General features: G+C 42.2%; 1 protein-coding gene across 3 annotated transcripts in view; it reads left to right on the forward strand.

The window, feature by feature from the left end:
* The window catches only part of ALDH18A1 (aldehyde dehydrogenase 18 family member A1), a 28,605-nt gene extending 11,549 nt beyond the window's left edge, over positions 1-17,056 (forward strand). For all 3 annotated transcript variants that reach the window (XM_073685037.1, XM_073685039.1, XM_073685038.1), the window contains exons 8-18: positions 2,002-2,126; positions 3,552-3,696; positions 5,172-5,245; positions 6,554-6,653; positions 7,775-7,995; positions 8,534-8,671; positions 9,044-9,239; positions 14,331-14,452; positions 15,096-15,282; positions 15,361-15,456; positions 16,356-17,056. In XM_073685037.1, the coding sequence (XP_073541138.1) occupies positions 2,002-2,126; positions 3,552-3,696; positions 5,172-5,245; positions 6,554-6,653; positions 7,775-7,995; positions 8,534-8,671; positions 9,044-9,239; positions 14,331-14,452; positions 15,096-15,282; positions 15,361-15,456; positions 16,356-16,537 (1,586 nt within the window). In that variant the 3' untranslated portion in view covers positions 16,538-17,056. The remainder of the gene's footprint in view (positions 1-2,001; positions 2,127-3,551; positions 3,697-5,171; positions 5,246-6,553; positions 6,654-7,774; positions 7,996-8,533; positions 8,672-9,043; positions 9,240-14,330; positions 14,453-15,095; positions 15,283-15,360; positions 15,457-16,355) is intronic.
* Positions 17,057-17,083: the final 27 nt, after the last annotated feature.

Raw genomic sequence — 17,083 nt, forward strand, 5'->3', positions numbered from 1 at the left:
TGATTTCCTTCTTCTCCGTTCTTCATTTTTTTTCCGCACCCATTGACTTGAATAGGAGTCTCATTTGATATAGGAAGGAGCTAGTGTAATATTTATTTTTATTTTTTTTAATTTCCTGCCCCATAGCTCACATTTGGTGCATTAAAAAAAACAAACAAACACGCTTATCCGAACAGCCAGTTGAACAATGCTGTTGGTGTGGTGTCAGTTTTTTTTTCACACGGCACTCGGTCCCCGAAAATATGATTGTGTGAACTTGGCCTAATAGGTACAGTACAGACCAAAAGTTTGGACACACCTTCTCATTTAAAGATTTTTCTGTATTTTCATGACTGAAAATTGTACATTCACACTGAAGGCATCAAAACTATGAATTAACACATGTGGAATTATATACTTAGCAAAAAAAGTGTGAAACAACTGAAAATATGTCTTATATTCTAGGTTCTTCAAAGTAGCCACCTTTTGCTTTGATGACTGCTTTGCACACTCTTGGCATTCTCTTGATGAGCCTCAAGAGGTAGTCACCGGAAATGGTCTTCCAACAATCTTGAAGGAGTTCCCAGAGATGCTTAGCACTTGTTGGCCCTTTTGCCTTCACTCTGCGGTCCAGCTCACCCCAAACCATCTCGATTAGGTTCAGGTCTGGTGACTGTGGAGGCCAGGTCATCTGGCGTAGCACCCCATCACTCTCCTTCTTGGTCAAATAGCCCTTACACAGCCTGGAGGTGTGTTTGGGGTCATTGTCCTGTTGAAAAATAAATGATGGTCCAACTAAACGCAAATCGGATGGAATAGCATGCCGCTGCAATATGCTGTGGTAGCCATGCTGGTTCAGTATGCCTTCAATTATGAATAAATCCCCAACAGTGTCACCAGCAAAGCCCCCCCACACCATCACACCTCCTCCTCCATGCTTCACGGTGGGAACCAGGCATGTAGAGTCCATCCGTTCACCTTTTCTGCGTCGCACAAAGACACGGTGGTTGGAACCAAAGATCTCAAATTTGGACTCATTAGACTAAAGCACAGATTTCCACTGGTCTAATGTCCATTCCTTGTTTTCTTTAGCCCAAACAAGTCTCTTCTGCTTGTTGCCTGTCCTTAGCAGTGGTTTCCTAGCAGCTATTTTACCATGAAGGCCTGCTGCACAAAGTCTCCTCGTAACAGTTGTTGTAGAGATATGTCTGCTGCTAGAACTCTGTGTGGCATTGACCTGTTCTCTAATCTGAGCTGCTGTTAACCTGCGATTTCTGAGGCTGGTGACTCGGATAAACTTATCCTCAGAAGCAGAGGTGACTCTTGGTCTTCCTTTTCTGGGGCGGTCCTCATGTGAGCCAGTTTCTTTGTAGCGTTTGATGGTTTTTGCAACTGCACTTGGGGACACTTTCGAAGTTTGCCCAATTTGTCGCACTGACTGACCTTCATTTCTTAAAGTAATGATGGCCACTCGTTTTTCTTTACTTAGCTGCTTTTTTCTTGCCATAATACAAATTCTAACAGTCTATTCAGTAGGACTATCAGCTGTGTATCCACCAGACTTCTGCACAACACAACTGATGGTCCCAACCCCATTTATAAGGCAAGAAATCCCACTTATTAAACCAGTCAGGTGACTACCTCTTGAAGCTCATCAAGAGAATGCCAAGAGTGTGCAAAGCAGTCATCAAAGCAAAAGGTGGCTACTTTGAAGAACCTAGAATATAAGACATATTTTCAGTTGTTTCACACTTTTTTGTTAAGTATATAATTCCACATGTGGTAATTCATAGTTTTGATGCCTTCAGTGTGAATGTACAGTTTTCATAGTCATGAAAATACAGAAAAGTCTTTAAATGAGAAGAAGGTGTGTCCAAACTTTTGGTCTGTACTGTACAAGTTGCAGACATTTCTGTGTATTCAGATTAAATAGCAAAATGGGTTTCTACAATATGTAAGCGGACTTGTTTAATTGGCATTCACATTCATAAGTTTGTTTTTGATTTTTTTTTTTGACTGCAGGACTTTTCGACAGCCCACCTGGATCCGATGATGCCAAACTTATTGACATTTTCTATCCGGGAGACCAGCAGTCGGTGACATTTGGAACCAAATCAAGAGTTGGCATGGGAGGCATGGAGGCCAAGGTACAGCCAGATACTATACGTTTTAATTTATTTATTTTTAGTATACATTGATCATTTAGCTGAGATCTTGCATATGTGATGATATAGAGTCATCATACCCAGGAACGTGTAGGAAGAAAAACACTACATATTCCAATACTGTGCTGTATGGATGTGGATGAATCTGTGAGATCTGAGCTTCATGACCAAAGCGTAGTGGATTGATGAATGGGAGATGAAGCCAAGTACTGGGCAGCCGCCACTAAGCAATGTACGGGTCATTGTTGGGGGAGCCGGGTGTCGGATTGCAACCGATCTCACATTTATCACCTATTCTACAGACATGTCATCATCAATTGCAAAGACCTGTACAACCCCTTTAAATATTGAAAGGGTTTGTCCAGGATTGAGATGTTTTGAAAGCCACACATGAGAATGTAAGACGAGCTCCGATCGCTGCTGTTTAATTACTTAGATGTTGCTGTCAATCTCTGATGGCATCATTTTGACAGATTGGTTAGAGTGATCGCGTGGTGCCAGTGGGATAACATGGCACCCGGGGTTGGACTGAAGGTCCCCGTTGCTGCCATTTTGGTCCTCCTATTAAAAATTAATTTTCTCAATATACTGCAATATTAAGTATTTCAGTATATAGAACAAATGAGTAAGCAATTGCAGGTTCAAACCCTCTAGGGGGTGACAAGTTAAACTAAAAAAACAAAAAAACTTCAAATATAACAGATGAAATCGCCTCTTTTCTTAGTTCAAAAATTAAATTAAAAAAATTGGTATTGTTGTATTCATAAAAGTCTGATCTATCGAGAGCAAATTTTTTTTTAAAAGGGTACTCCATGGAGATTAAAATGTCTTTGCATCAAAAACTATAAAAGCTCGTGTCCATAGTACTGTTTGCAATGGTCATTGTGCTTTTTGGGTGTCGATATGACATCAGCGCCTCAACCAATATCAATCGGTGCGCATAGTCGCTCTTCCCATTTAGGTGCAAAAAAAATTTGAAATATTTTCAGGCGTCGCCCATCCACCCCAAAAAAATGAAAACCTGCAATTAAAAGCTATATGTACCACAAAATGGCATCCACAAAAACATCAGCAAGCCACACAAAAAAACAAGCCTTCACACAATCTGAAAAATATTTGGGTCTTAGACAATGGGTAAAAAAAAAAAATTGTAAGTTTGGAGTTGCCCTGAAAAATTATGTTTCCAGGTCATTTTTAACCCAAAATGAATGCTGTAAAAACAAACAATGGTGGGATTGCATTTTTTTTCCCAACATTTCACCCTCATCCCTCATGTGGCTATGTTGATGGAAAAGTAAAACCGTTCTGGTTCTTGGACTAAGTGGAGGAAAAAAGCAAAAAATGGAAGACAGTGAAGGTGTTAATAAGACGACCCTTTTTATTTTTTCATGCCTTTTATCGTTGTAGGTGAAGGCGGCCCTGTGGGCCCTCCAGGGTGGCACCTCTGTTGTGATTGCTAATGGAACTCATCCAAAAATATCCGGCCATGTCATTACTGATATTGTTGAAGGGAAAAAAGTCGGCACCTTCTTTTCAGAAGTAAAACCTGCCGGTGAGTTAATAAATATCGGTGACTTTAATGTTCAAGGCCGGAGCCTGTTGAAATTGCTTTGTTGTTCCATAAAGAAAACTATTAGGGTGCTTTAATTATTTTCTATTAAAAAAGAAAACTCCTATGGTTTTTGATGCAGATTTTGAGCCACAGCCAGATTGGATGCAGAAGGAAAGAAATGTATAAGTCCTCCCCTTATACCTCCCATTTCTGGCTTTGGCTAAAAAAAAAAAAAAAAATTGTATGAAAAACTACAGCTGCGTCTTTCCGAAATACACGATCAAGCTAATAGTTGCCAATAGCAACCAGTCAGAGCTCAGCTTTTATTTCCTAAACTGCTGTGGGAAAATGAAAGCTGAGCAGTGATTGGTTGCTAGGGGAAACAAATGAGGCCTACTGTGTATGACATCAGCCTATGGGGCCTGATTTACCAAGTCCAGTGTTTCTTTCACCAGTCTTGATGAAAAGTCCCTTGGTGGAACATGCTGCAAATTTGTTCCAAGGTGCACACCTCTTTTGTATACTCATTGTGCATCTTTCTGGTTGGCCTTGCACCAGAATCCAAAAACTACGCCAGCTGCAGTGGAATTCTTCTTTACTTGCATTCTTACCCTTCAGAAAAATTGCGGGGGGCCAGCATATAAACACCAAGGGTCCAATTCATTATTGCATTTGCGCCTTTACATTTTTGTGTTTTTCGCCTGTTTTCCCTTTTGCATCTTTTATTCTTTCAATTTATTTTATTTTTTTTAAGTCTATTTTATGTGTTTGCCTATTCTTTCATTTTTTATTTATTAATTTATTTAACTTTTTGTTGTTGTGGACGCAGATTGTTTTTTATGGATGTTTGCGGCTTGGTCATCAATTGCGACTTTTGAAAAAGTCGCTAACTTTTTGAGCAAATTTACTCCAGTCCCCCCTCCTTGGTGTGCTTCTGTGTATACCTGAAATTTTTGCGCAAACTTACTTTAATTGCAACAGAAAATTAGATTTTTTTTTTCTGCTAAAAAGGTTGAAGATTTTTAATTTTTGGGGCAAAATCCATGAACAGCATTCACCACTTTCAAGAATTTGGCACAAAAAAAACGTCCATGAATACCACAAAATAAAATGTAGAGATGAATCAGGCGCCAAGTCTCAAAATTTTAGCCCAACTCTGTGCACAAATATGTCCAACTTATATGCCAATTTTTTGGTGTAACAAGCCTCGATCATTCCGCCCTTTAATAGTGTTATCTCACTCCCACATGAGAAGTGACCGATGACGTTATGACCCCACACACCTGCTGAGACTCGTACAGTTTGCGGGTATCGTGCGTTGCAATGGGTATGTGGGGTCGTAATGTCATCGGCACCGCTCTCTTCTGATGTGGTAGTGAATGGCGTTAAATAGATCCTTTTTATGTCTGTTCATTTCTATATTAATACAATTGCTTCCTCGTATATAATATTTTTTTTATATTTTATATTAATAGGGCCCACTGTGGAGCAACAGGCTGAAATGGCGCGGACAGGTGGAAGGAATCTGGCAACACTAAGGCCAGAGCAGGTGATTCTGCGTCCAGACCTTCCATATGTAGCAGAGTGGACTTGGTCTGCAGTAATGTACATAAGTTACAGCAGCGTGTGATAAAATTGTGCGGATGGAACAACCGGCCTGTTCATTCCCATTCTCCATCCACCATGTAGTTGTCAAATGAAATATGTATTGCACCACATTAGAAACAAGTCTGGTTCAAGCATCAAACTCAGCTTCTGCTACATCCAATTGGCAACTTTTTTCGAATATTCTTACAGTGAGCACTAAGACTGTGTTGATCTTATTCAACGTTTCTTCTCTCTTTGATGTAAGTTTGAGAATACTGTATTATATGTGGCAGGATCTGTACAGGATATGTAATGTATGTGCACAGTGACTGCATCAGCAGAATAGTGAGTGCAGCTCTGGAGTATAATACAGGATGTAATTCTGTACATACATTATATTACTTATCCTGCACTGATCCTGAGATACATCCTATATTATACTCCAGAGCTGCACTCACTATTCTGCTGGTGGAGTCACTGTGTACATACATTACTTATCCTGCACTGATCCTGAGTTACATCCTATATTATACTCCAGAGCTACACTCACTATTCTGCTGGTGGAGTCACTGTGTACATACATTACATTTCTGATCCTGTATTATACTCCAGAGCCGCACTCACTTTTCTGCTGCTGCAGTCACTGTGTACATACATTACTTATCCTGTACTGATCCTCAGTGACTCCACCAGCAGAACAATGAGTGCTGTTCTGGAATATAATGCACCAGGTAAGTCAGGATCAGTACAGGATAAGTAATGTATGTACACAGTGACTGCACCAGCAGAATAGTGAGTGCAGCTCTGGAGTATAATAAAGGATATAGCTCAGGATTAGTAATGTAATGTATGTACACAGTGACTGCACCAGCAGAATAGTGAGTGCAGCTCTGGAGTATAATGCAGGATGTAACTCCGGATCAGTACAGGATCAGTAATGTATGTACACAGTGACTGCACCAGCAGAATAGTGAATGCAGCTCTGGAATATAATGCAGGAAGTAACTCAGGATCAGTACAGGATAAGTAATGTATGTACACAGTGACTGCACCAGCAGAATAGTGAGTGCAGCTCTGGAGTATAATATAGGATGTAACTCAGGATCAGGCTGCAGTTGCTCCTGTAGACCTCAGTTTTATAAATATTATATGGTAGGCGGGGGATTGTTACAAATTTTACAGTGGGGCCCACGATCTATGAGTAGGCAGTCCATTAAACCTTATTCTGCTCTATATAAGAATGCTAAAATTTTATATCTACCAACAACAGAGAGCAGAAATCATTTATCACCTCGCTGATTTACTGACCGATCACAGAGATGATATTCTGGCCGCAAACAGGAAGGACATGGAAGAAGCCGAGGACAAAGGTTAGTTCTTGCGTAGATCTGATTTAGGAGGAGGAACATGACTGGTCTAAAATTTTGGCAGGGATAAGAAATGGAGAACCTAAGGTTGGGAAAGAGACAATGGCATATAGGTGTGTGTAAAGATTTGCACCCCTGACTGATCAGCTGTTTAACCTCTTTGGCTGCAGGGAGAGTAGGTTCAGGAGCTGAACTCTCAGTGCAGCACTGGTGACGGCTGTTTTTTAACCATCTCAATGCCGCTATAAGTCTCTTATACTGGCATTATAACGGAGCAATCCTGATGTGGCCTCCTTTTGTGCACCCATTGCCAACCTGCCCCACATCCTAATGCAAGTGCGATCACAAGGGAAAGGTCACTGGCAGCTGGCCCCCATCGCTGCAGTCTTGGTGCCACTGTGAAGATGATTGATTTCTTGTTCTATGTATTGTAATGCTTCTGTATTGCAGTATATAGCAAAATTCACAAAGGTCGCAGGCTCAAGTCCCTTTTGGAGGACTAAAAATTTAAAGTGAAAACAGTAAAAATAAGTTTTACAAGTATTAAACAAAAAATAAAAACATGAACGTTTAAGAAACACCCCTGTTTTTTTTTCTAAAGAAAAACAATGAATTGCCAATTTTTTTTTTTTATTTGGTCGCCACACCAACCCACAAAAAATGCAACAAACCGTAAAATTGTCTGTGTATGTGTGTGATTTTTTTTTTTCTTTAAACAATCCATTATTATTTTATGTTAAACCACTAAAATAGAAAAGCAAAACTATACATGTTTTAGTATTGCAGTATTTATTCTGACCTGAAGAATCATGATACTAGGTAATTTGTTAATTTTTTTTAACTCCTCAACGAATGCTGTAAAATTAAAACCGAAAAAACAATGTGTGTTTTTGCATTTTTTTGCACCATTTCACCTCACCTGGATTTTTCTTTTTTTTAACCCGTCTTCCAGTACCGTGTATGCTAAAATGGATGGTGTCCATTCAAAACTTCAACGCATCCTGTAAAATAACAAACCCACATATTCTTGTGTTGATGGAAAAATAAAAATAGTTATAGCTCTTTCAAGAATGGGGTGGGAACAGTTTCACCGTTTTTTAACTTTTTTTTAATTATTTTTATAGGGAGACTGGCTTCTCCGCTATTGAAAAGATTAAGCCTTTCAACAGCAAAGCTGAACAGCTTGGCCATAGGACTTAGACAGATCGCTGCCTCATCCCAGGACAGCGTGGGCCGGGTCATACGTAGAACACGAGTCGCCAAAGAATTAGAACTAGAACAAGTTACTGTTCCAATAGGAGTCCTGCTGGTTATATTCGAGTCTCGGCCAGACTGCCTTCCTCAGGTACTACAAACCATTTACCATGATGATGAATGATAGACGACTGTCGCCCACCCCTCTCCCCTCCCCCAGTGCACCATGGAAAACCTTATTAGGTTCAGAATTATGTAATTCTGATATGTTCATAGTGCTCAGCATTAGAATTTTCTGCTACAGAGGTCCAGATATAAAGTTATTAAAAAAAAACAACACTAAAGTCATGTTAGAAGTTTGAGTAATGGGGATCCAAGTGCTTAGCGCCCAACTAAGTGTTGCTTTCCTCAGAGATAGAAGTGGACTTAATAGAAAGCCTATGAGCCCATTTTCAGTTTTGGAAGGAGAGCAGTGCTGAACTGACTGCGTCTTTTCTCCTGTTTGACTGTTCAGTCGGGGTCTCTGCACCAAGACCTCCACTGATCTAACTTCTGACATGGCCGCAAAACTTTTCCAAAAGTGCAGATACACTATAAATATCAGGACATTTGTTCTTCTTTCGGCCTTCATGTGGAAATCTGTCACCCTGATCCTGATTATTGTTTTTGCTTTGTGCCCGTTTCACCAGGTTTCGGCGTTGGCTATTGCAAGTGGCAATGGTTTGTTGTTAAAAGGTGGAAAAGAGGCGTCTAACAGCAACCAGACTCTGTACCGGCTCACACAAGAGGCGCTTTCCATTCATGGAGTTAAGGATGCCATCCAGCTGGTACACAGATTTCTTTTTTTTTTTTTTTTTTTTAGTTATTTTTTTTACTTTGATAATTAAAATTGTGCTATTTGTTTTAACTGTCTTTTTCTGAACTCCACTCCTCCTTTCTGAGTTTACCATAGACCACAACAAAGTTGAGCTGAAATTTGATGTGGTCATAAAAGTTCAGAAGAGCTCAGAAAAAGCATTTATTATTATTATATTATTATTAATATATTGTTCAATGCCACAACATGGAGGTCATTGTTCTGGGGCAGCATTTCAATACATGGATCAGAGATTATTGTGTACGACATTGAGTCTTGCATTGTCTGTCTAGTATAATTATTATTTTATTAATGTGTGACTTGTGTGCCTTCTGCATTACAGGTGAACACTAGGGAAGACGTTGAAGATCTGTGTCGCCTAAATAAGTTGATTGATTTGATCATCCCCCGTGGCTCTTCTCAGCTGGTCAGAGATATCCAGAATGCGGCTAAGGGCATACCTGTCATGGGCCACAGTGAGGGCATATGTCATGTCTATGTGGACAGTGAAGCCAGTGTGGAGAAAGTCACAAGGATTGGTAAGTACAGGAGTCAATAACCTGCAGTAGATCTGATGAGACAATAAAAAGCTTTGTGTCATTATAGACATTTATAGCATATCCACAGGATATATAGAGGTCTGATGGATGCACGTCATCAGTCTGAAGACTGTCTTCCACTCTGAGAAGCAGGCGTAGGGACTGCATCTGCACAGCTGCTCTCCTCCTTTTTAGGGCCCCCCTTTTGCATCAAAGGGGAAAGAAGGAAAAGTTAAAGGGGGACTACTAGTCTACGGCGGGCTCCTGTGCTTGCCGCAAGGGCACAACTGCACAGACCCCCACAGTCACTGTCCTCTGGGCCTCCACTCTGGAGGGGATACCGGTGTCAGGGCTCACCTCTCTCTTTCGTTCCAGAACAGTCCCCTCGCCGGAGGTTCCTTTTCCTATTGTGGGCACGTTTTTTTCTCTCCTGCCAGGGTGGGGAGTCTCTCTCTCGCGGTCTTCCTCTATCCCGGTCCCCCTTGCCGGTCGATCAAGTTAATCTAGGCCTCTCCCTATGTCTCCATAGCATTGCACGGATTTTCCCATAGCACGGCAGCCAGTCGGAGCGCTCCCGTCCAGATCCTCCAGAATGACCTCTGCCTTCCGATTCCCCTCCCTGCAGCCCCATACAGTTCAGGGGTCCGACTTCCACTCTGTGTTGGATATAGACCTCGATTCCGATCAAGCCTCCAAGTTGCATTATGTGATGGACAGTCTGATTGTGGCCATTAATCAGACCCTCAACGTCAAAGACCTGGAATTTCTTATCTCGGAGCCCACAGTATCCTTCAAGGAGGTGAAACGCCCTCCCCAGGTGTTTTCAAACCATAAGGAATTTGATGCAGTATTTGCTTTTAGGAGTGGGGAGCATCCAGAAAAACGTTTTTAGAGTGTATGGATATCCTGTACCCTTTTCTCCCTGACCTGCTCAAACCCTGGACTGAGTCTCCCATTGTGGACCGTCCGGTTTCCTGGCTGTCCTCAAACACAATCCTCCCTCTTTCGGATGGTGCCTCACTCAAGGACCCTACCAACAGGCAAATCGAGTCCCTAGCCAAGTTTGTCTTCGAGGTCGCAGAAGCATTGCTTTGCCCCGACCTTTTGGGTCTCCAAATCGGTCTCCGCCTGGGCCTAGCTTCTTAGTTAAGGCATACTCTTGGGCTCCACCCTAAAAACCAACACATCTCGCAGACCAGATTGTCCATGCTGAAAAATATGTATTTACTCTGCAGGCTGCTCGTCTCAGGCTTCCAGCAACATTGTCGCCAATCGCAGAGTCCTATGGCTCAATGCCTGGATTGCAGACGCGACGTCCAAAAAATTCCTCACCAGCCTTCCCAGGGTCTACACCTGTTTAGATCCAGGTTAGATGTGATCATCTCAGCAGAGTCCCAAACCAGGAAACACACACTGCATTTTTGCTCTTTTTGCTCATTTTTGACCTATGGGACATCCTAGTGTTGAGATTGTTCCCCTTCACAGCAGGAAAAGGGGAGATCTTCCTTTAAGCTGATTGCTCCCCGGCGGCCATGCGGTAGCCCAACTAAATCGGTCCATGTCAAACAGATTTTCCTCTGCATGACGGATCGCTCCCACATGGGGACTCTACCAGGCTGGGCGGCCGGATTCTTCTCTTCAGGGAAGTGTGGTTCTCCGTAGTCCACGACTCCTGGGTGAGAAAGGTTGTCTCCACCGGTTACAAGATGCTTGTCTTCTGGGCTGGGAATCGGTGTTTCTCTAGTTCACGGTCCAGGGCCGCTGGAAACCTCGAGAGTCCTTTCTTTCCATCAACATTCTGGAACTCTGCCATCTTTCTCGCCCTCCGGCACTGGCAAGACCGACTAGAGGGCCGTTTGGTGCGCATCGAGTCCGACAATGCCACGGCCGTTGTCTACATCCATCACTAGGGCAGAACACTAAGCATTTCCGTTATGGCGGAAGTCTCTTGGATCCTAACTTGGGCTGAACAGTGGGTGCCCGCGATTTCAGCAGTTCACATTTCTAGAGTGGACAATTGGGCCACTGACTTCCTAAGTCGCTGAGGCCTCTCCTCTGGCGAGTGGTCTCTGAACCCGTCAGTTTTCAACCAGATCTGTCAAAGATGAGTGAAGCTTGACTTCGACCCGATGGCGCCCAGGATGAACAACAAGGTTCCACACTTCGCAATTGGCTCAAATGCTTCTGTGGTCTCAGTTTCATCTTCCTTATCTCTTTCCACCCCTGCCGCTGATTCCCAAAGTCATCAAGAAAATCAAAGCAGAGAGAATACCGGTCCATCCTCATGGCTCCAGATTGGCCCAGAAGAGCTTGGTATGTAGAAGCCGTCAATCTCATCGCAAATGTCTCATGGAAACTTCCGAATCTTCCAGACCTCCTTTCGCAGGGTCCTATCATTCACCAGAATTCACAGTCACTCAATGTAACTGCATGGCTGTTTAAAGCCGCAGTCCTGAAAGATGCAGGCTTCTCTGACCATGTTATTCAAACCATTGTCAAAGCGAGGAAGCCTCCTTCCTCCCGCATCTACCATCGCACATGAAAGGCCTTTTTCTGCTGATGTGAATCCAACCAGGCAGCTCCCGTGTCCTTCTCTCACGTACCTTTTGTCCTTTCTTCAGTCAGGTCAGTCTCTCGGCTCCCTTAAGGATCAGGTCTCTGCCCTTTTTCATTCCTGTTTCAGAGGAACCTAGCTTCATTCTCGCAAGTCAGGACTTTTTTTACAGGGTGTCACTCATTTCGTTCCTCCCGTGGACCCCTGGGATCTCAACCTGACTGCTCTTCAGGGTCCCCCTGTTAAACCCTTTCGAGAAGCTTCTCTTTCCTTGCTTTCCTGGAAGGTCGCCTTCCTAGTGGCAATCACTTCTATCAGACGCATTTCAGAGCTGGCAACCCTATCCTGACGTTCATCCTTTTTTTTTTGTCTTCAGGACAAAGTGGTACTGCGTCCAGTTCCTTCCTTTTTTCCCGAAGGTGGTTTCTCCCTTCCATCTTAACAGAGACATTACCCCCCCCATCCTTATGTCCATCGTCTTCTCATCTTCTGCAGAATTCCCTTCACAAATTGGATCTCATCAGGGCCCTGCATTTTTATCTTTCCAGAACTGAAGGTCATCACAAAGTTCTCCCGGCTTCCAAAGCCACGACAGCCTGCTCGATCCACTCTGCCATCCTGGAAGCCTATCGGGCTCAAAACAAAATGCCTGCTCCTAAGATCAAGGCTCGCTCCACACTTGCAGTGGAGGCTTCCTGGACCAAGCCTTGGCAACGCAGATATGCAAGTCGGCCACTTGGTCTTCCATGCATACCTTCTTGAAGTTCTGCAGAGTACACACCTATGCATCGGATGATGCGAGCCTAGGTAGGAAGGTTCTGCTAGCGGCAGTCAACCGAGCATAGACCTGTCCTGGGCGTGTCTTCATCTCCTTATTCCCACCCTTGGGACTACTTTAGGATGTCCCATGGTTTCCCGTGTCCCCCAATGATGCGATAGAGAAGAGAGGATTTTGGGCAATCACCATAAAATCTTTCTCGGAGTCTTCATTAGGGGACTCTGTACACTCTTGTTTGCTTATGCTGAGGAATGTTCAAGTTGTTAGTGAAAAAGCAGTAGGAAATGCTACGACGAAACTAACTGATTAGCACTCGTACCAACGGGGAGAGGGTGTACCCTGCTGAGGAGGCGCAAACTTTTTTTGCCTAGTGTCAGCAGCATACACCCATGGTCTTATGTATCCCCCCAATGAAGGCTCTGAGAAAGTTTTTACGGTAAGTACCCCAAATCCTTTTTTTAAAAAAAAAAAAAATATATATATATATATATATATATATATATATATATATATATATATATATATTAAAAAAATTGGTGTTTTCATACTGGCCTGCAGGACTAATATTAGTCTCTTCCTTCCTGTTCACATTGATGACATTAGAATGGCTGACCTTATTTGGTTGTATAGACATGATATCTGAAAATGCTCTAAACTGGGTGAAGGTCATTATGAAGGGAGGAAGTGAGCTGTGACATCACCTATTGTGAATGGTGGATCCTGTGTTATCTACTGTATATAGAGGTGTTATCAGTCATTGTACAGGAGGAGGAGGAGGTGAGCTGTGACATCACCTATTGTGAATGGTGGATCCTGTGTTATCTACTGTATATAGAGGTGTTATCAGTCATTGTACAGGAGGAGGAGGAGGTGAGCTGTGACATCACCTATTGTGAATGGTGGATCCTGTGTTATCAGTCATTGTAATTTTGCCTGAGGAAAAACTTGGCACTCATATGACTCAAGTAATATTTTCTTAATAGTTAATGGGAAAAGTACAAAAAACAAAACAGATGTTTTGGTCACATGGGATTCCTGGCGGTTGGAACGTGGTATCCTGCGCTTGTTCCTATGGGCGCTCATAGGAACAAGCAGCGGATACCCAGGAATCCCATCCTTCTTCCTCCACATTAAGCTACCGCACCTATGGGACATCAGTCCTCCACATACCTACGGGTCACATTATACTGTACACTGATGAACGTCAGCAGTGACCGAAACATCTGTTTTTGGTTTTTGTACTTTTCCCATTAAATATTAAGAAAATATTAGTTGAGTCATATGAGTGGCAAGTTTTTCTCGTGCAAGTCTCTGGGTTTGGACCCTGCTTGAGCAGCTACTCATCCCAGGAGTGCGGTAGTATTTTACATAATATTGTAATTTTGTCTGTGATTATAATGAGACTGCTGAAAAGTCATCTGTACAGAGCAGGTAGTGCACTATTTTTTTTTTCCTATATAAATGTGTTTTGGGGTGGTGGTGTTTTTTTTTCTTTTTTCCTTCAAATCATGATCAATTATTTTTTTTAATTGATAGTGATTTGAAGGAAAAACAAATAACAAAAACATCATCTATATTTAAAATCAGGTTTTTGCTTTTTTTTTTAACTAAATATTTTTTGTTTTATACGTTCCCTTTCTCTCCCTTTTTGATGGAGAAAAACATGCATGCATGACTGTGTGCTAATGCTGATTTTTTTTATTTTATTTATTTATTTTCTTTCATATTTTTTTATTTTTTATTTTTTTCATCATTTTAGTTCAAGATTCAAAGTGTGAGTATCCTGCTGCCTGCAATGCTATGGAGACTCTGCTCATCCACCGAGATGTCCTGAGAACACCGCTGTTTGACCAAATCATTGACATGCTGAGAGTGGAGCAGGTGAGCAATGACTCCTGCTGGAGCATTAATTGTATATCCATCGTACATTTTATTAAAGGCTTATCCCACTTCATATATTTCGGATGTATACTGTATATGATAAATGTCTGAAGTGGGAATACCCCTTTAATATCACTAGTTTTTGCCCAACACTAGGAATCATGCTGCTATTTGATTTGTACATCAAAAGTGCAGAAGTTATATAGTGTTACGGGAGTTTACCCTAAGTGGACACTTATAATCTATATGATTGTCTGCACTCCTAGTGATCACTGTAGTGGGATTCCTGAATTTTGTTTTTATGTGACCTTCAATGGTGTTAAAATGTATGGCACTAATGGAAACAGTCAACTGCAGCTTTTCCTTTATTTCCATCAGCCCCAATAAACATTTTAAAGTTTGTTGGATTTTCGAAAAAAAAAAGACTTCTTTCTAAACTCCTGTAGACTTCAGTAAAGCCACCTCTCCATTTGTGCCCTCTTGTATGAGGCCATTGCTGCTGCCTGGTTTGCCTTGTGGAACTAGGCACAGGTGACTCTTCATAGATGATTGTCCCAGAGATTAGAATTGTGCTTTTAGCTTATCCATTTATGGGGAAAGAGTAGGGGAAAAAAAAAATGAAATCAATTGTTATTACATGCAGGTAAAAATCCACGCTGGTCCAAAGTTTGCTTCCTACTTGACCTTTAGCCCCTCGGAAGTAAAATCCCTGCGGTCAGAGTATGGAGATCTGGAGTGCTGCATTGAAGTGGTGGATGGCGTTGAAGAGGCGATTGAACATATCCACAAATATGGCAGCTCTCACACGGACGCCATCATCACGGAGAACGGTAAGTCTTCTGCCCTGCTCTATCTTGTTGGCCTCATTTGATTTGATGAACCGCGATCTCTATTGTTTCACATTACAGAAGCGACAGCAGAATATTTCCTTCAGCACGTAGACAGCGCCTGCGTATTCTGGAACAGCAGCACCAGATTTTCAGACGGTTACCGCTTTGGACTGGGTAGGTTTAATTTCTCAAAATCTTTTGTTTTATCTCCTCCCTAATACCTACCCATCCCGTTACAAGCCTGTGTTGTCGGAAGATTGTCAAAGGTGGGTGTGATGACATCACTCGGTCTCCGGTGAGCTTGGTCAACTTCCTTTCCAGTCCACCGCGATGACATCACTGCATACAATTCTGTGACATCATAGTACCTGCCTGCACTGAGCTCCTTACAGAACTGGCCAAAGAGTGAATGATGGAGAATATAGATAACTCCCTGCTCTACTAAGTGGCTCTCCAAAGGGCTTGGGCATGAAGAACATTTAATTTAAAGGCTATTGGATACTTTTTTATATCAAAATAATTGTTTTTACATGTGGTAGTGGTTACCTTTAATTCATAAAATTGCACTAAGTTTCATTCTGCAATTTTTACCCCTTTATTTATGTTAAAAAACCCTGATATGATGTTTGAAGCCTGTTCAAAAAGTTTCTGATTTTTTTTCTTTTGTGTGAGTGTCCTTCCCTGTAATATAGGCTGGATGTGTGCATACAATGAGCTTTGGCTTTCAGTGGCTAATCTATCCCCGCAGCTTCTATCCTGCAAATTCCTTTTGATGCACTTTTCTATAGACTGTTTTCTCTGCCCTCTGAGATACTTTCTCCCCTCTCCACTGCATATCTGTGTATAAGCCCCCTCACCCTTCTCGCTCCTATCTCTAAGGGCAGGTGCACACTGCCATGGACTCTCTCATCTGAAAGGATGGGGCTGATTATGCAAATCACACTCTGATCATAGTGTGATCTGATTTTCTCAAATGAGAAGATGGAGAACAAAATTTCTCCATTGTGTTATCAGAGTGCAGTCCGATGACTTCCACACACTCATTGACTTGCATTATTCCTCTACGATCCTAGGAGCGGAAGTTGGCATCAGCACAGCCCGGATCCATGCTCGAGGACCAGTGGGCATAGAGGGACTGCTTACCACCAAGTGGTTACTTCGGGGACAGAATCACGTGGTCTCCGATTTCTCCGAGCAAGGAAGTATGAAGTATCTACATGAGAATATTCCTGTACCACAGAGGACCAGCAGCTAAAATCCAGACTGACCACTGCCAGTACAGACCTCATCTAGTGTCAGGGATTACCAAGCAGTCACTATGCTGACAGGCAAAGGCTGCGAGATTAAGAAACTATGCACTTCAATCAAATAACTGAGACTCTAGAAAAACCTCCTAAAACCTTCATAAATGCACTGAACGTGCATCAGTACTTGTGTGCTCCGCTGCTGATGGGCTTAGGTTCACTTAGCTTTTAATTCTGTGCAGTAATGATATTGGTAAATGATATAGTACGGTTCCTGCAGGACTCACCGTGTAGAGAAGCTCCTGCTGATAAGATTTTACCATAATGGACACCCAGAAATATATAAGCTTGAAATTTATTTCATAGGTCTCCGAATTACAATGACTTCAGACTGGGCTGATTAAGTAAAATATATATGAGGGCAAGCAAAGGTAATAACGAAGAGCGAGCTATTCTAGACTAGATTCCTTGCAGTGTTTTACGGTCGAGTCTTTTCAGGGCATCTGGAAATAAAGTTTCATTAGTTTCAATTTCTAAGATATTTTTGGTACTTTTTT

Source organism: Phyllobates terribilis, unplaced genomic scaffold, assembly GCF_046119375.1.
Source record: "Phyllobates terribilis strain yellow unplaced genomic scaffold, ASM4611937v1 Scaffold_5__5_contigs__length_657084704, whole genome shotgun sequence".
Lineage (NCBI taxonomy): Eukaryota > Metazoa > Chordata > Amphibia > Anura > Dendrobatidae > Phyllobates > Phyllobates terribilis.